The 19,969-nt window shown below is 40.1% G+C and overlaps 1 protein-coding gene and 1 long non-coding RNA gene across 3 annotated transcripts; one reads left to right on the top strand and one right to left on the bottom strand.

The window, feature by feature from the left end:
* Positions 1-5,280: 5,280 nt before the first annotated feature.
* On the bottom strand, positions 5,281-7,915 carry adoa (2-aminoethanethiol (cysteamine) dioxygenase a). Of its 2 annotated transcripts, none has more exons than XM_006630383.3 (2): positions 7,848-7,915; positions 5,281-6,625 (listed from the first exon to the last, which is right to left on the bottom strand). In XM_006630383.3, the coding sequence occupies exon 2, from the start codon at positions 6,501-6,503 to the stop codon at positions 5,736-5,738; it is 768 nt and encodes a 255-aa protein (XP_006630446.1). In that variant the 5' UTR covers positions 6,504-6,625; positions 7,848-7,915; the 3' UTR covers positions 5,281-5,735. The 2 variants fall into 2 exon arrangements, with proteins under 2 accessions (XP_006630446.1, XP_015202532.1); XM_015347046.2 differs by lacking the exon at positions 7,848-7,915 and adding an exon at positions 6,746-6,783.
* Positions 6,181-10,394, top strand: LOC107077358 (uncharacterized). Its single transcript, XR_001478404.2, has 3 exons — positions 6,181-6,272; positions 7,634-9,073; positions 9,793-10,394. It is a non-coding gene; the product is annotated as an uncharacterized lncRNA (long non-coding RNA).
* The last annotated feature ends 9,575 nt before the right edge of the window (positions 10,395-19,969 follow it).

Below are 19,969 nucleotides of genomic sequence, written 5' to 3'. Positions count from 1 at the left end.
AAATGCAACACCATCAAAATAAAATTCAGAACTAATAAGATAAATTAGGATGATCAACCAGTTAACCACACATGATCCACCACACTGTTACATAAACTGCACAAGATTAACGAAAGCAAAAACTTGCAATCAGATACATTATTTAGTTGTATTTATGTTGTTTTTCTGCTAATGGCCATGCAAAGATAAAAGAAACACTACACAAAAACAATTATAATTTCAGAAACTCTACTTAAGGGGAATAAACGTTTTACATGAAGACAACATTTATAGTTAGGCAAGAGCTACTTTTATCATTTAATCTTTACAATAACTTAATTCTTTACTTTGATTGCTGACAAAAACTCAAAGGTTTACCTACTTATTATGTCTGCTGCTACTATGAAAAACAATAACAACTTCTAAGGGAAAAAGTGCAGAAATTACATATATGTTCAGTAAGGCCTGTAATGTTTATGGACTGTTCATAAATATTTCTCAGTTATGTCAAGGCAAGTGTCACATACACAACATAATGTATATAAAACTGCTTTTCACAAATCTATACCTTCCAAAAGCAATTTGGAACTTCAATATGGCATTTGTAAAATATAACATTTGGAAATAAGATATACAATGAGATAGAGACAAGGATGATTACCAAACTACTAAATGGGCCAAACAGAGGACTCTGGGTTTTATACTCTCTTACATAATTAACAGTAATTTGTTCTTGTAAGAATTGACTAATTACCTAACCATGGTCCACCAAAGCTTTTCAGTGTCACCCATAAAGCATACTACTCCTTCTAGTGATTTAAACTACAGCAGTCCTCTTCTGTGTTACAGCCATCTTCAGTTGTATTGTTTTCTGTATGGAACACATTTGAAATATTTCTCAGCAGATTACACACTTAAAACGTAGTCCTGAAAAACAAACAAACAGAGCAAAACAACACACTGCACCACTATGTTCAGCAACCAAACCATTACAAAAATGTCTACCCTAGCAGATGAGTTTGTGATCTTGCTCAATGTGGTTTAGGTTTTTCAAAATGGGAGAGGCATAAAACTAGGAATCCTCCAGAGGCATGGAGGGCAATGAACTGTGAGGTCAGACAGAATTGTAATTAGACAGACCACTAAGCCTCTTGTTGCTTGTCACTACACATGTATAGCAAGAAAGCAAAACACAGGGAAAATAAACATAGATAACTATTGTGATAAAGACCCTTCCCCACCTTGTGTGAAAAATATTGTGAATATTTCAATACTGACAGCATAGCATGCAGCGTAGTGTTAGAACCTTACCTATAGGACTATCAGACTTGAGACTGCTGTGTACAGAATATATACAATGTATGTAAAATACAAATTCATGGATGCAAATATCTGGTAAACAAAAAGTCAAAAATGTCTGTAGATGCAGCTCTCAAAATTAAAGAAAACGCCATTTCTCTAATTTTCTTTCACTTGGCACAATATTTTCTTTGCTCATGACCTGGACTATTTTACTAAATTGAGCAGATGCTTAAGACACACCAGGCTAAAATACTCCAGCTCTACCCACATGACAGAAACCTTTCTCACTGCCTTATGCATTCCAGTATAACAGCACATACTATTCTCTAGGAAAATTAAAAATAATATCAAAAACAACCTTTGAAAATAAGCATTAAATTAAAAAAACAAATAAATAGCTGTTAAAGAATCAGCATTGTGTGCTAATCATGTTGAAAAGTTTAATATTCCTATTTTCTAGAGGCAGCTTCTGCTGTTGAAGAGTTCGAATGTTGGCGTTAAATGGTGCATTCATAAGAATAAAAGAAATGTATCAGTTTCACGATCTACTCTGTGAAGTGACAGGACATATTTGTTACCAATGAAGTACAGTATGCTAAACTGTTAACTGAAACTACTTCAGTGGAAGACAGACCTAATCATCAGTTTGACAAAGCGGCTTTATAATTCTAGATTGACAATTAGAGGCAATTACACTGAGAACTGAACTGGGCATTATGACTGCCTTTACTGTTCACAATAGTTAGCAAAAATGGACTCAAATGCCACAAAAGCAAGCAGTGTGGACTTTTTAAAAGAAGTAATGTTACTGTAAATATATAGTAATTGTAATAACCATCCAATAAAATACACATACTTTATTTCAGCTCCATGAAAGTAAGGAAAACAGAGGAATTCATTCTAGAGTCCTGTCTGAAGTGTGAAACTCATTAAATTTGACATAAAGCAGCAGGAAGTCACATTCACTACTAATGTCTCACTTAAGTAACTGCAGTCCTCCCAGAGGACCATAGAGCACTTCACACACAGGAGACCACTTCTCCCACCACCGCAGTGCAGCACCTACCTGCACCAGCAGCTCCACTGCACTGCTCACCTGGCGGGGGAGTGAGAACTCACTGCACCAGCGACATCAGGGGAGAGCTGTAGGGATGCCGAAGTCACTCCTACCTTAACAGAGCCACGAGATCTTTAATGCTCAAGTAGTGAGGAGCTCAGTTCAACAGCCCATTCAAAGGCTGATACCTGCAACAGCACAGCCCCTCAGGTCACTATAATAGGGCATCCGTCCATCCGCTTTCTAACTGCTTTATCCAGAACAGGGTCGCGGGGCAGCTGGGGCCTGTTCCGGCAGGGTACACCCTGGATGGGAGGCCTGTCCCTCACCGGACACACACAGAAGCCAACTAACCTACCAGCATATTGTACCTTTTAACTACAGGAGGAAACCCATGTGAACCCAGGCAGAACACAAACTCCACAGAGTTAGCACCCCAGGTCTGGAACTGAACCTAGGGCCCCAGCGCTGCTACCCACCATGCCAATAACTGGGCACTAATTCTGGACCGGAAGAGAGAGGGCTACCCATTGGACGACCAACACCACATAAAGGAGCAAACTGGTTTTATGTAAAGCCTCAAACATCAACAAAGCACAGGGCAACTTTGAATCACATTTTAAAGCATGTCTCTCATGTGGAGCATTCAGGTTTATACACAAAATCAAACTGGGGTTGGTGGGAACAGGAAGGAGTCTGTAGAAGAGCCTATTTGAATACTACAACACAATTTTTTGTTTGGGACAGGCATATAAAAATGGTCCATCATTCCCAATGCGACTAGCATAAAAGGTTAATAATGTTAATGTATGCAGATTTAACCATCAAGAAAATTCAGTTTCATAGAGTGGTTCCAAGCTCTACGCCAGACATGGACAATCTTAGTCCCTCAGGTTCAGAATCCTGCAGTTTGTACCATGTTCCAGTTAACAGCTTTTTAAGACCTAAATAAGAGTAATTGACTTCTTAGCTGAAGAATGCGCTCAGGTAAGGAATTAAGGTCAGAGAAGGGATGAAAAAATAGAGCAGAGGGACTGATAGTGGCTCAAAGACTGAGGTTGCCCATCCCGCCTCCACAAACCACTAGCCTTTTCAACCCCGACCCAAGCTCTCTCTCTCTACTCTCCATCACGGCTCTAAAACACGTCCTTAATCTTCATGTGTCAAGTGTCCCTGCATCGCAACTTCTGTTAAGGAAGAAGAAGATGAACCTTCAAAAGAAGATGTACCTGCCAGTTCTCCCAGGCAAACCCCATCCATTCTGGACCGTCCTGGCCATCAATCAGAAAACTTTTTAATCTGTGCTCATCTGTGAGGAGCAGTTTCTGCACCCTCAGAGCCACAAGCTCAGCATGGAGGGTGGTAATTAACTCTCTTTTACTTCCACTCCTGTCTGATTTTTAGTTGATTTCAAAAGCTCTTTTTGCTCGGTTTTATAATATTCCCACACATTTGAAAAAAAAAACGAAGAGTGCTGCAACAATGAATCCAGCACTACATCTGGCCATGCTGATTCAAACATTCAATTAGGCTGTACTGCTTTTTCCACAGTGCGTGGACGAGCTCTTAATCACAGCTGAATCATGACAAACGCCAAACAGGGGGTCTCAAACTCAGTTCCTTGAGGGACCAGCATCTTGCATTCAAAATGCGCTCTCAGTTACACAGTTGGTGTAATTAGTTAATAAACTGCCTAATTATAACACTTCTAACCAGGCTCTTAAGTGTTTTTGACATAACTGCATCTTTAATGAAGCGAATGTTTTGAGAAATCTGAAGTATGTGGACCCCAAGAAAAAAATTCTATATGCATCTGATTAAAAAATAATGAAGTTATTTCATTGACCTGTGAGGTTCGGATAAGCAGCAAAAAACTGGTCCCGCCTGGAATGCAGTCTGAGACCCCCCTGTGGTAAAACTCTCATGAGCAGAAGCACGAGAGTAAAAAAACAGCCACAGGAAAAGTTCCAACAGAGCAGGTAAGGAAAAACTACTGCAGGTGAAAACCTGGGACATTGCAGCATAGTGTCACACCATGAAGACTTTGTACAAAAGACATCTCCAAACCACAGAACATTACACAATTCACTTTGAACCTAAACTTCTGTCCATCAGTTTATCCTGGCTGGGACATTTGTTCCAGACACCCACAACTCTTTTTGTGGAGAAATGTTTCCTATTGTCGGTTATAAATTAATTAGTTTTCAGCTAACAATTAAAGACTCCCCTGATAAGAGTACTGATGATGTTGTCTTGGCGTGTCTTCCCCTTACATGCTTTTAATTGGGTTATATGTTTGGAAAAGGGAAGATGAACTTTTTTCTGTTTTGTATCATTTTCAAATAGTTGTCATTTGTAAAGCAGCTTCTTGGATGTCACAGAGACACCATGGATAAGAAAAATTAAAACAAAGGGAAATGGATGGGTTTCATTTTTGTATCTGAGACGTTTTTATGCTAAGAATCATTCTAGCACCCATTAAGTTAATTATATTTGTGCTTCATGCAAACTCCTTCTTTTGGACATCAATACAATCTTTTAATCATTAACTTTTCATTGGCTTATGGAGCACTTAGAGAAGGATCTGAACATTGTACCATAGAACTCCTGACCCAATCTCACATGTAATGGGAACATTACCTTCCTTTATTTCCTGTAAACTATTGTGCAGGAAAAAACTTCGTTTGGCTGCCATATTTAGCTGCTTATTGCCATTTTTATTACTGAATGATGAAAAACGTTTTCCTGAATCATTGTTCAATAAACTGCAGACCATATAACAAAACTATTGCACACGTCATTCTGAAATATGGAGTATCTGTCTATTGTTAAATATTTTTGTGGTGTTCCTTAAACATTACCATGAGTATCTTTCGCAAACATACTATTCCCAATTTGATTTTGTTTTCTAGATGAATCAATCTGAAACTGAGAAAAGCATGTACAAGTGAGTGTATATTTTATTTAGATAAGCTAAAAAAACATTTAGATAGCAGTTAGGACAATGTATAATAATTTTCTCACTTCAAATAATTTAAATGCAATTGAAGGCTACAATTAAGGTAATCACACTTAAGAACCGCAATAAATGCTTTGCAAATCAATTTACTTGAGTTACACGTTTTAAGTATAGACAATGATTAAACATAACAAGGGATATAAGATGACACGGCTTTCACGCTAACGCCTTGTCTACAGAAGCAATTCTCAAAAAAAGACAGTTATTAATAATGCTCTAAGCTGGCTGATGAACCCTTTTTATGTAAAACTATCTACAAAGTGAATTTCAACCAACATGTCAGCCTGTAGGTCCTGTGACTCATTCAACAGATCCGTTACTGTAGTTTTAGAGCTACTATTGTAACTATTGTAATTCGACAGATCACGGAACCGCTCCTCAGAGCTTAACCTCGGGACCAGGGTAGGATTCACCCCCGCACCAGAAATCAGGGGGCTGCGGGATTTCCAGTAACCACACTTCTTGCTGCTCCTGAGACTCTGACTTCTTGCCCGAGTTGTCCGACACCGGCTGCAGGAGTTTGTAATAGTGGCAGTCTCTCCCGTCATCGGGATCGTAAGGCGGTGCCAAGATATCCAGAAACGCCGTGGGTCCGTCCACGGCATCGATCTGATGGAGGTTGTCTTTCTGGGGAGTCAGGATACAAGGCCCACTCTCCTCCGTGTACTCCCCAATGGATCTGAGCACCGACCTCCTCAAAGCATCCTTGCGGTACGGCACCTGGGGCGCTGTGAACTGCGCCTCGCAAGCGGCGTCTGCGGGCTTATCCAGCTTGTCAAAGCAGCTGATCCTCACCTTGCCGTAGAGGACTTTCAGCATCCCGTTCATTCCCGGATGGTCGTGCAGCGGGATGGAGCTGCCGTTTTTCAGCAGAAACACCCCCATGCTGAACGCGTCGGTCTCGCATATGTGCATGTAAGTCACCGGGGGCGTGTGAGGTAGCGAGATCGCGGCGCTGTCGACTTTCCTGGGGACAATTTTAAGATCTTCCGACCTGATCTCGGCTAGGAGGTCCCTGAGTTTACTGTGGTTCTCCAGAAACACTTTACTGTTTTCGCCGATGGAGGACGAGCCGCGGTTCCTGAATGTCGTGCGGGCTTGCCTGGCAATTTTCTGGATGAGAGAGGTCATGTTGTCCCGAGGCATTATCTGTGGATCCGCAGGCTAGTTCGAGTGTAGGGTACAAACTCGCACAGTTGCGTGAGATTGCGTTTCTATTGCGCTGTTTCAAAACAATCCCCGCTCTTCCGTAGACAGAAGATGGAGTTCTGAAAGAAAGATTTCCGTTAAAGATAAACATCCGTCAGCTCCGGAGACTAAAATAAAAAATATTCCATAATATCAGAAAACGATTTCCGTTTTATAAAACACTCATCGCCCAGACATACATATCCACCACCCATTCATGGAAAACCGATCCACACGTCCGCAGCGAGGCGTAGACGGCGCCTGCGTGACTACAATGTTGGCTTGTGGGATTTGAAGTTTTTCGTCATAAAAAAGTTCTTTATTATCGCATAATCTAGAGAGGGCTGACTAACAAGACATACGGTGCAGGGTATCGATACTAAACCGTTCTGTTCAGATTTCAATTGTTCTCATCTACACACAAATCAGGATACAGAATCCTAGGTTAATAGTCAATGAACTACAATACCCACAAGCCTACGAACTCCTTCCAGTGTGCGCGAGGGTAACGCAATCTAGGTCAATAACCCATTTTCTTCTGACATCATTCCCACTAGTTCACGGTAATCTGTATAATAATATAAGAGCCGTTTTTGCGTAACACAGCAGATGCGAATAATGATGCAGGACAGGAGAGAATGACCCTTTTGAGATTACTCACAGAATGTGTTTACGTATTAATGTTAATTACAGTCCAAAGTTCTCGTTAGGGAAAAACGAAAAAACGATTAAAAAAAAACTATAATTGTATCTATGGCTTTCCCCAATCAACGTCCGCACTTGTCTTTTCTCTGTAATCTATGAGGTTGATGCATTTTTATAAATTGGATTATTTGCTAGGTTACCAGTATGTAGAGGTCCGGGTTACCCTGTAGCGGTAGAGAAGAGTTGTGATGTGTATTTGTAAAAGAGGATCATTGCGAAATCAAAGATCTTGTCCCAGTTCCAGTCTGCAGCGAATCTGAAGTTGAGTCTAGCCAAATTAGATTACAGTTAAACAATACATAGATGACCACTCATTGTGCAAAAACAATTACTCGACTCTTGATTTGCTTTCTACAACGCGTTTTTGATCATTTATTTTACAGTCAGGCGTCATGGTTGAACATCACCCCTCACCCACAGGTGTCTCAGCCTCTGGGGCCGCCGCGAGTCCGAGCCCAACCTGACACGGAGCGGGACCACAGTCTGGCCACCACTGGCACACGTGTGACAAGCTGAGCCTATTACACGTCCACGCAATTCGGAGGTTCCTGGGATTTCAAAGAAATGAAGAGACTGGAACACTGAAAGGAAACCCACCCATGAGAGCACGCAGACTCCACACAGAAGGTGCTCCGGGCCAGAATGACATCCAGAACCCAAGAGCCCTGTGGTGGCAGCGGCGCTGATCACCATGGTAACCACGTGTTGTTTATTTACATTATATTTAATTTAGTTTAGGTGGGGAGCTACGTCAGCATGCGTAGGCTGCAAAGGAAGAAGTAATAGGTTTATTCCATGCTGAAAAGGGCGTGGAATAAACCTGTTGTTCCTTATATTTAATTTGCTGTGTTTGTCCACTTTGCTCCCCACAGTCTGAAGGTGTCAAACTCAGGTCCTGGAGGGCGTGATCTCTTCTGGGTTTTCTTCCAATCAAGCTTTTTGTTACATAATTGAGCTAAAACTGTAATTATCTGTATAACTGTAATACTGTACTTCTAACGAGACTCCGAAGTGTTTTGCATGCAGCTGTACCTTCATTGAATTGAAAAGTTTTAATATTCAGCTGTTAAAAAGACCAATTTTATGTATAAGAAAATAATTCGATTCATCGTTAAGCTAACTATTGAGGTTGGAACAAAAACCAGTAGACACTAGATCATAAAGGGATTGAAACAGAAACCGTTGCCATACAGTAACTGCTATTAAAGATTTTGTATTCATCTCCATAGCTTCTTAATAATTTTATCAGTCTACATCACTGATATCAAAGAAGAATATCGTTTTTATAAACACCGATTCCTGAAGGCAATTCAAACAGTTAATCAAGAATTCAGCATTCTTAAATTATATGTTAGTAATTTTAATCTTAAATCTATTAGTAATTACGTTTTAGGATATGTAGAAAAAAAACAAAGTTACTTTCCAAACTTTGTAATTATATATTGAATTTTAAATTATATGAGGTAAAGGTTTCAATAAGAAATAAAACCATTTTTTAAATCATTTTAAGTGGCAATGTTCCTCAGAATGAAGTCTAACTGTAAATGGAGTTCTTATCAGAGACGGTTTGGCTAAGAGTACTTTCTGTACGTGGACTTCTTGTAAGGGGCAGATAAGATTTGACTCATGGTGCCTTAAGGCAGTTTTTCCTTCAATTCGCTACAGTGCGGCTGGAAACCGCGTTAGGAGCGCGGACAGAGAAACGGTTACTCAGCCGGACTCTGAGTTTAAAATAAACGAGGAACAGCGAAAACACCAAAGCTAACCGTCTCCTCTCGATTCTTTTTATATACAGTAAACGGCGATCCCATGGTTGTATGGAGGTGAGACTATAAATATTCTTTGCTACTCCCAGAAAGACAATGCACAAAGAGAGAGTGCACTTTTCACGGGGAATTAACTCTGTAACAAAATGCTTTGAGTCTGTAAAGTCTTGTTTCCAGTTAGCGCTACATGCTGTATGTACCATCTCTCTTTCTGGCACTGTTCCGGTAATGATTAGTCTTTTTTCCCCCACACGAATCTTTAAATAACTAAGAAAATGCAAGATAATGAGAAAGGAATTATCCCTTTTGTCTATAAGATGTAATGCCAATGTGTCCAGAACACAATGTGACTGTTGACAATAGTTTAGACTTAAAAATCTTTCCTGAAACTAAATTACAAATTAAAGAAAAACAATATAAAAGCTTCGCCTTGAAAACACGCTACACATTTTCTATTTTAACGTGCATTAATATGTTTGTATGCATGTTGTGCTCATTTTTCTGAAGGTAATCAGAAGCATATGCTATAATGTCAATGAGGGCGTGATATGTTTGTGATACGATGTGTGTGCGACAGGTCAGTAGAAAGACAATGCCAAAAGAGCACCACAGTGAGGAGCTGAATGTGATATCATTGCTGACTGTAATTTAGGAAACATTATTTATAAAAAACTTTTTAGACAGCTTTTAAAGAACGTCCTCTAAAATGCAACTTAAATCAAATATCAAAATGAAAAATTAAAGGAGCTTTAATGAATAGAACTTCTTATTGGCAGTGGAACCCATCTCCCAAGGAGTCCAACAAAGTCCACAAGGGCCACTGTGCAGCAGGCTTTATGACTCTGTTTAAATCTTCGGCTGCTCAAGAACAAGGAAAGACTTCATCTTGTCCATTTAAGACATTAACGAGTTCGATTGGTTAGTTATTGGCTTTAGTGGATGGAAAAGCTGAAACCTTCTGGCCTCCAGGTCTGGAGCTGTGCACCCTGCGTTGTGGGATGCAGCAGTAACAGAGGTCTGTCAGACAATGGGTGCTGCTGTTCATTGATTGTCTGAGCACAGGGCACCCAAGAACAGTCAAATGAACATAAGATTACAAAACAGAGCAGGACTGTTGGCCCATTTCATAATTAGTAGCTAAATGAAGGATCCGATCCAGTGATTTCCTGAAAAAAGCCAGGGTATTGACAACTGCAGCATGGCTGGGAAGCTTAATCCATGCACATATTCCCATTTTTGGACTGAAAAAGGAAAGGTGAGGCTCATATACACTTTGTGTATAAAATGCCATCTACAACACACTTTCTAATGAAAAAAGTTTAACAATGAACTTTTACTTCAGCATCTTATTTATATAATAAAATATTCATCATCTGTCTTCTGAATCACTTTGTCCAGTACAGGGTGGTGGGGGAATCTGCAATGGGAGCAAGACAGGACACACGCTGAACAAGACGCCAGTCCCTCACGGGACATGCAAAGTCACACAAACACTCACACCAGGGCCATTTGTTTTTACAGCAGCCAATTAACCTACCTGTATGTCTTATGACTGTGGGAGGAAACCCACATGAGCACGGAGCGAACATACAAACTCCAGGCAGATAGCTCCCCAGATTCGGAATTGAAACCCAGGGCCCCAGCTAAATACTGTGCCACCATGCCACCCTTATTTTACAATTTCTTGTATGAATAAAATATATGTTGAACATAGGTCAGTGATGGTGTTGTAATGCATAGATTAAGCACAATATAAAATGTGAATGAGTAAACTGGAAATACACAATAAGGATGGTAGGCAGGACACAGTCCCATCGGAAGAGCACTGGGCCTGAGTCAGTGAACCGAGTACACTTAACCGTGTACTTAAGCGATGTGCTCTGTGTTTGAATACCTCAAAGCCCATACTCTTGACAAATAATGAGGCACGCTCATTCACACTAAAGTGCAACAAATCTAAATACCACTTCCGTCCAGATAATTAAATTACGTTTTTTTTTAATCAATACATGAATCAAGGGCTTAGACAGATCAGGGCTTCCTAGTGTACTATGCTTTGTGGAAGAGGGGAAAAAGGTAAGGAGTGCCGTCATTTGGTGGTTTGAATGGACAACGGTCTTTCAATTAATTACGTCTAAATATCTCTTAAAAGAAATAAAAGAAAAAAAAATCTGTCTACCTAACCAGAGCATGCTGTGGTTTTCCTGACTAAATCTCCACTATACAACAGTGAAAGTATGCTTATCCTTATTTTTTATTTCAAATGTGTATCAATTGAAAATTGACCATGTATTTTTCCAGTTTTGACTTTCATTTAACCCAGTAGAAGCAAAACAGCTCATGCTTATTCATCTCACCAGCATTCTAAATTGTGCTCTGATTTGTATTTATTTGCAGGTTTCGGAACATTGCTAATTTCCACATGACTAACATTGTCCCTTCTTGTGAAAGTGTTGTTGTTCTACAATACAATATAGGAAGAACAAGAGAGATTCATCTCACAATCGCTGGATGATCTTCAGAAATACATTTGCAATTTGTAAGAGCCTAGCTGCTAAGCAGAAGCAAGTTTTTTAAACAAGATGCAAGTTTCTCCAGCATAACGTTCCACAGAAGAAAGGAAACATTATTCTGCACTGTTTAAAATGTGCATGACTTACATTGCACAGAAGTCAAATATAGAGGCTTCATATTTTTTCAGAGATCTGGCCAAGAAGTCTTCAATAAGTGGAGTAATTCTTTTCACTTGTGAAATCAGCATGCAGCACGTTATGACTTTTTAATTGCTTATGGATTCTCATGAACATCCTCTTTGTTATACTGAATCCACGGCCTGTTCTGTTTTGTCATTATTATTATTTGCATGCATTCCCCTTTCCATAGGCCCCCCCTTCCTCCAGCCAGAGAAACCATTATTGAGACACTAAGACACTGAAAAAATGCTGCACGTTAAAGTATGTTAGCAATTTTTAAACATTATAAAAATTCATTAGTTGGCCGCTTGATACAGAAATATCTGCATATTTCAGTGCTGAGATGAAATGCAAATATTTATTCTTTACACTGAGTGGTAGGCAGCATTCTTTGTGAAGGGGCTCCTCTCCTGATTCCTTCAATTTATGAATTAACAAACATTTTCCATATCAGATCATTATTCAGTTTGGTTTCACTGTTACTTTGTTCTCACGATCAATAAAACATTCTTTTCTACCTTTCCTTGGGAAAAAATACGTTGTCTGTTTCTTGTTTTTTAAAAATAACTCTACGCTTAATAATTTGAATGTTGCTGTAGGAAACAATTCATGCAAATGTTCTGTTGAACGTTGTCCAAGCAGTGCTGTTCAGTACTGTTCTTTGTTTCATATTAATATTTTTTCTTAGCAGCAAGATACCATGTACAGTAATTCCTTACCAGACTCTAGCTTTGATCTGTTTATTCCACCAGGCTAGTCAACTGAGAACAAATTCTTATTTACATACTGCATACAGACTCATTTATACTGTACAGCAGGGAGTTTACTGAATGAAGTACCTCACTCAAGTGTCTAGCACCAGTGTACCTTGGGGAGTTGAACCTCCAACCTGCTATCTGGAGAGTTCAGAACTTTGGCCTCTCTTCCATACTGCTGCTCTCCAACTACATGATCATATTAAGGAAAGACTTCAAAACATTGTCATTGTTGCGATTATGCAAGGAATTGTGAAACTGGACAAGATTTGCCATGCTTTATACCGGACCACATCACACTAATTTGGCTCACATTTACAAATTCTGAATAATAATGATTTTTTAAAAGAGTTAAAAATATCACACCTTACAGAAAGAACAACAATCTTTGTATTTGAAAAAGCTGTTCCAAAATCCTGTCCTCTGAGCCCATGGATTCATTTTAAAAAGAGCAAAAATGCCTATCTCTAAATGCCAGGAGTGGATGAGGAGAAGTTGCTGACACTTTGGAGCTCATCGTGTTGCTGAAAGAAGCAGCACGGGCTGGCAAAAGGCTGGCTTGCTGGTCACCGATTTGTTGTTTCTAACTCCAGAAAGTTAAGGAGTAGTTTGAAACAAGTAATTTACAGCTGAATGACTGATAAGAAAAATGGCAGCTATTCTACTTCTGGCTTCCATTATCTCTAAATGAAGTTGTCCCCAAAGGGATGTTGGTTTTGAGCAACAGGTCTTGACAGCTGTAGTAATATCCTATCTATCACAAAGTGTCCCCCACTGTCTTTCATGCTTGGCTTGCGGACTGGAACAGGGCTTTAAAAGTGTTTAGGATTAGAAAGGATGAGAAGAGTTGCTTCACGCTCTGTAGTAAATTTAGAATCTTGTTCTTTTTCTGCTCGTTTAGCTTGAGCATTGACAGCCGCTGTACGAGTGCAACAATTCATTTTCATTACCCCCACGTGAAAATGGACCAAGCAGTGTCTCAGTACATTCTGCCAGAGCCTAATTAAGGAAAAAACACAGCGTGATTGGAATAGCAGGCTTTACTGGGGTAACTCACTAGATAGAGAGGAGCAACAGTGCGTCCGTAAGGCTGGGGGTGTTGGAACCCCCTTTTGATGAAGGAAGCTGAGGCCGAGGTGCTGCTGCTAGGCCGAAGATGGGGTGATAGGGTGGAGGGAGGGATGCGAAAATGAAACATGCAAGCCAGACAGCACGAAATGTGATATTTGTGCTTAGGAAAGAAGGGTTTCACCTTCTCCCCAAACATTTGAGTAAAAAAAAATCCAAATATGGTCTGGCTTAACTTCACATCATCAAAACCCACACGGGAAACCTATTTAGCACCAAATGAAGGACGATCAAGGAATTCATCCATCCATCTTCTAACTGCTTTATCCAGTACAAGGTCACAGTGGAGATGGAGCCTATCCCAAAAAGCAACAGGCGTAAAGCGGGATACAAGACGCTCACAGACATCCACACACTCAAACCAGGGCCAATTTTCCTAGAAGCCAATTAACCTACCAGTATGTCTTTGGACTGTGGGAAGAAGCAGACTTTGGACTGTTGGGAAACCCACATGAGCATGGGATAAAAACTCCACGCAGACAGCACCCCAGGAATTGATTGCAGGGCTCCAGCACTGCAAGGCAGCAATGTTAACTGCTGCACCACTGTGCCACCCTTGAGCAATTACCACCTTCCTAAATCACTGTACAAGTAAAGCAAGATTCAGTATTCAGTTACTTTAAAAAATGGTGGTAATCAAGGAGGTACAAACATACAAGTACTGGTGTACATCACATGTACATATCACACAGCGGATATCCTGAAGTAGTCTGAAAGGTAGTCCCCCTTTACCAGCTGCACCCGAAAGCACATAAATACTGTTTATTCATTCAGTCATGGATTTTGTCAATTAAAATCTAGAGCATTGATTGGTTTTCAGATTTTCAGATTCATTTCCACCGAATTCATTAAACTATCATATTTACTGCCATGAACTGAGGAAGTTCAGATCTTCCACCTGATTCAACAATACGTTGACAATAAGGAAAGATTGAGAGGAGGGATAATGTGCATATTTTCATCACCCTAAAGGTGATGCTTATTATTGAAGCCGGGTTTGTGAAACTTAATTACAAATTTCTGAGGGAAGAGCCTCAAAATCTTTGACTCTTTGAAAGCTTTGTTAGTGTATAAATCATCACTTATTTTGGATAATGAAGACACATGTTATTTACATAAGCAATACTAGTGTGGTTAATTTCACACTTTCATAAACATGTGTTTATATAATCTGTCACCTGTTTGCTAGTACCTCAAAACAAAGAAGAAGTCATTGGATATTTACTGAAAAGAGTGGACGTATCTCACGGGGATGTGGACCCACTGAAAGTTTTCAAATCCTGGAATAAGGGAAGTTTTCCAGCAGGCCCTGGGATGTGGCATTGGGGAGTCTGTGGTAAATACGGCGCTCAGCCTTCCCATCCTGAGAAGAGCTCCATTGCTATGCTAATTCACTCCTTGTAGCTTGAAGATGTCCCTGTCAAGGTGGACAGACACGAAGGGAGGGCCAGGAGGCAGGAAGGACCCCCCCCAGGGCTTTCAACCTTTGTGAGAAAATGATGTATGAGACAGGGTCTCCTTTGGAACCTGAGGAGAACACGACAGAGTGGATAATTTGGGAGAAAACACTGTCCTCATAATTGAGACTGATGGCCTTGTCCTGTCTCCTCGTGATTGTTATTGATCAAGATTGAAATGAGCTTTCATATGAGGAGCTTGGTGCTGTGGCAGCTCACGTCTGCTGGGCACGCTGCCCTCGGTGGTAGCCTTCCGTCGAGGGCACTGTTACTGACAGGAGCTGAGAGTCCCATTGTAACTACAGGAGCATTTCATTGGGTAGCACAGATTCCTTGAAGTATTCAGATGCATGCTTTGAATACTTCAATTTCTCTATTTAAAACAGGGCTGGCATGATGACGAGGCAGTTAGCGGTGCGGCCTCACAGGCTTCGGCTCTCTGGGTTTGATTTCAGACTGGACCACCTTCTGTGTGGAGTTTACATGTTCCTCCCCTGGTCCTGGTAGTGTTTTTTTCCCCTAAATCGCCCCCCTATGCTTTTGTGTCTATGCCGTGTGATGGACTGCATTTTGACCAGGTTGCAGTCCCTCCTTGTGCCTTATGCTTCTGAGAGGGGCTCCAGGCTGCCTTACTTACACTTTAATTCAACACCGTCAAAGGAACTGGCAGTCAACCCAGGGAGCAGATCCTCAAATTCATGCTTACCACATGGGCTTGATAAGCCTAATGTCCTTCTCTCATTTTATAAGTAAGTTCTGATGATTCACTCGATTACATTGCTCATGAGAGATGTTTTAAATAAGTAATACTAGGCTATTAAACATGTCAGTGGTCAAGGCAGCATACCATTTTGTTATTAATTGCAAGAGCACTTGTAACTCAAACTTTGTACGATCTTATTGGTTCTTTTGTAAGAAACAAACACGTACAGCCAATATTAACATGATTTAATTAGTGGTTAGGGCTCTGGGTGTATAATTGCGGTGGGACCCTTGAGAGAGCACTTCGCTCGGAGTGCTTCAGTAAAATGTCCAGATCTAGAAATGGGCACAAAAGTAAGTCACTTTGGATGAGAGTTTCATCTGAATAACTTAAGAACACGAACAACCCATCACCACACATCCCTCTGTTTGTAACTCTATTACTGGGCAGAGTAAGTTGGGGAAACTGAAGATAGAAATCAGTCGACAGATGGTAAAACTTTACCCTTCCCCAAAAGTATTTGTAATATATTAATGCAGCCTTACATATACAAGCAGTAAACTTTTCTCTCTAATCACAGGGAACAAGCACAAAAGCCCCCTGAGAAGAATAAATAAACTGTCATTATAGACCCTTGAGATGCAATAATTGGTAATAGCTCCTATATTTAGATCAGCTTTTGACTTGCATGAGTAAATGCTAAACACTGAACTCCTAATATATACACTAAGATTACAATTACTGTAGAATGTCTTGAGGGTGATTTTTTAAGACTTGTGTTTTCCTGTGAACAGGAACTTGTCTTGGAGTTCAATTTTCCTGATTGCTGAGATTGCTAAAAATGTATTATCAAAAAGCTGCTCCCCTTTCATTTTTCTGTCTAAAGGTCATGACTTTAGTAGGATGTATTAAAAGCATTGTGTTTTAAAGCAAAGAGCTAGATCCTGGAAGACAGAGCCGCCTATAGCCTGCTGCTTGCTGGGCAGCAGTGAAGAACAGTGGTTAGTGTTAGTGGGCTAAGAACTGGGATTGTGGTTCAGATCCTAGGAGTGAGTCTAGTATTGGATCCCCGAGCAATGTCCTTCACCAGTGCTGTTTCACTGTTTCAGCAAAATAACCAGCTGCATAAATGGGTAAAAATGCAAATTAATTTGGATAAAATGATCAGACAAATAGTAATTCGTTAAAATGTAACAGTATCATCCATTAAAACATTTTCAAAACATAATCTCTACCTCCTAATATATGTGACTTCTGTCATATGTAATGCTTCTATGTCTGTTTTTTAATAAGGAGTAGGTTGGTTGAGCCCAGGTCACACATGCTACCCACAGCAGAAATCTATGATCACAGGGAACTTCTGTATGGTGTAATTCGGTGAAGATCTAGATCTGTACGTTCTGTTCCTTAGCTATGTTTTGGTCAAACTCGCAGCTGATCTTCAGTAACCATGAGCATCAATCAAGATGACACATGTAAGTTAAGAGAGGGCTGAGAAGCAAAAAGATTAAAAATTCTATTTGTCAGAACTGGGATTTGAGTCCAGGTTACAGCTAGAGAGTTTCTGGGCCACTGTCACATTTATTCAGTGGTACTTTAATGAAAAGGTCCTGTACTGAAAGCCTGTTTGGTATATGAGTAGACTGTTTTAACCTGTATGAATAAATTAATATACAGTATGTAAATAATTATCCATTTGTTCCACTGTATTAAGTTCTGATAAACTCACCCAGAAACAGTAATCGTCTTAAGTGCAAATGTAAGTTAATTGGCTTTATTGTAAAAGAGAGAGAGGTCAATTCCATATGGAATATATATATATCAATTATGTGTTAAAATTTAGTCAATTTGGTCTAGAATGTTTTTGACAAAACATTGTGACCTATGGGCTTGAATCACTCTGATAGTATCTATATATAAATTGTGACTTAAGTGAACTTCCCCTTTTGAAGCATGTGGAAGATGTAGAATAATTGTCACTCCATCAAAGCAAAACAAAGTGGAACAAAAGAATTACGACATCATCGCTGAACATTCTTAGTTAACATTTGTAATTGTAGCTTCTGCTGCATTATTTTTTGCAAGATTAATCAAATCCATTGCAAACGGCTGACTTGTAACTCAAACCAAATGGGCTCCTTGTTTTCTCCACATTGTGGTTAATGTGTGATTTAGGCTGGGGCATTCTCGTCTGGACACAGTAAATTGAAATCACATTAAGTCCCAGCTAGTTACAATACACTACAGAACAAGTAGGTGTTAATTCCATCCAGAAAAGTAAAAACAAAGAAGAAATAACAAGCCTTTCAGTAAGGAAACACTCTTTAGTTTCAAGAAGAATATACCTGAAGAGACTCTTTAGCCATTTTCCTTCTTTCTTTTTTATTTTTCAGGATGGAGGTAACATCTACATGTTCCTTTTCCCTTTGCACACTGATGTGCCTCTCCATTCTAAACTCTTCACAACAACACTAATATGTTTGTTAGCTGTGAGCCATTAACATTCGAGTTCGATAACGGAGTGTTTTATGGTTTTAAAATTCTATTCACATTAATGAAATGTTCTTTTTCAGACTCTTGACATCTTTAGTCATTGCACATGTAGTCTTGAATCACAGACCTGTGAGCTGGAGTGGAAACTTCTGCTTTTCCTCTGCTTTTTTTTTCTCTTCTTTTGTAAGATGAATGTGGAGATTATTTAGTCATCACTGGTCATTTAGTCATGGCATCTTCAGCTGTGATAGACCATCAGCTCAGTATATTGCCAAACAAGTCTACTTTCAAATTGACAATGGCACCAAACCACTTCCCTACATATGCAGGAAACTTTTATCTGTCAAGCCCTGGCCTGGACATAAAGTTCCCTATTAGTACTACAGTATGTAGGTTAAACTCTGGGACACTGCATTGCATACATACTGTACCACAATATGATGACATCCAAAGTGTGTTTGAGCCTGTTGTGAAAGAAAATCTATGCTTGAGTTGCATACTGTTAAGAATGATGGGCGAGTCTTTTTCTGACCAATTGTGTAATAATAACATTGCGATTCTTGTTATTTTTTAAAGCAGGAGAGAAAACCTAAAACTGAAACCGGGCACACTTCTAGACTTCTTGAAAAAGAAGAAGATAAACTTTCATTTGTAACTACCATTCCCTTATCTGCTCACGCTACCATGAGAACCACCAAATAAGAATATCAAGTAATTGTTTTCATAATCTCTGATTTATTCTATTTGAGTAAACACAGCTCAGACTCTGCTTGCCCTCCTCTGTCTTCTCTGAACGCCTCGTTACAAAACAAATGCAGTTGTTTTCATTGGAAGATCTACGGTCATTGTAATGTTAGTCATTGAATGAATGCATAGGGTTTTGAAACCCAATGCACAGCATGATTGCTAGAGCTGCTGTTGTTATTCCTGTTGGATGAGGACCATGAGAAGCTCACATGAATGTGAAGTGTACTTTACCACTGGGACACAGGCCAGAAGAGAGAGAAAGCGTGATGAGGGTGAGGTAGATATGGTATGACCTCAGTTCCTCACGCAGATATGACCCTGTCAGTGCAGTCTTTGGAAGAGTGGTTAGGTGATCATACAGGCCCACAGAGTAAAGTAAGGAGTTGTTTTAGCCTGTAGTTCCAATAGCTCCTTTAAGGGAATTGTTGGTTTGATGGTGCTTGTTGTTAAAAAAACAGAGCCCAAACCAAGCTATGCTGGTTTGATGGTCACAGGAATGTTTCTTATAGAATTTAGCCAACAAACACAACTGAAGTATGTTATCAAGGATAGAGTATCAATTCATCATCACACACTTTATTTGAACTGAATACTCCATCTTTTAAGCTCTAACCCTCTTACTGCATCTGTAGGTGCAGCATACAACAAGGGAAAGGGCAAGGGCAGAGACACTGGGTTGTGACACTGGGCTGTGAAACTGGGCTGTGACACTGGGCTGAGAGAGTGGGCTGTGACACTGGACTGTGACACTGGGCTGAGAGAGTGGGCTGTGACACTGGGCTAAGACACTGGGCTGAGAGAGTGGGCTGTGACACTGGGCTGAGACAGGGGCTGCAACACTGGGCTGTGACACTGGGCTGAGAGAGTGGGCTGTGACACTGGGCTGTGACACTGGGCTGAGAGAGTGGGCTGTGACACTGGGCTGTGACACTGGGCTGAGAAAGTGGGCTGTGACACTGGGCTGAGAAAGTGGGCTG

The sequence above is a fragment of the Lepisosteus oculatus genome, chromosome 4 (assembly GCF_040954835.1).
Source record: "Lepisosteus oculatus isolate fLepOcu1 chromosome 4, fLepOcu1.hap2, whole genome shotgun sequence".
In the NCBI taxonomy this organism is placed as follows: domain Eukaryota; kingdom Metazoa; phylum Chordata; class Actinopteri; order Semionotiformes; family Lepisosteidae; genus Lepisosteus; species Lepisosteus oculatus.
This window is presented reverse-complemented; position numbering and strand designations above follow the sequence as displayed.

Excerpts from the sequence above, each read along its gene's own strand:
- adoa (XM_006630383.3), bottom strand. The coding sequence starts at position 6,503 with ATGCCTCGGGACAACATGACCTCTCTCATCCAGAAAATTGCCAGGCAA.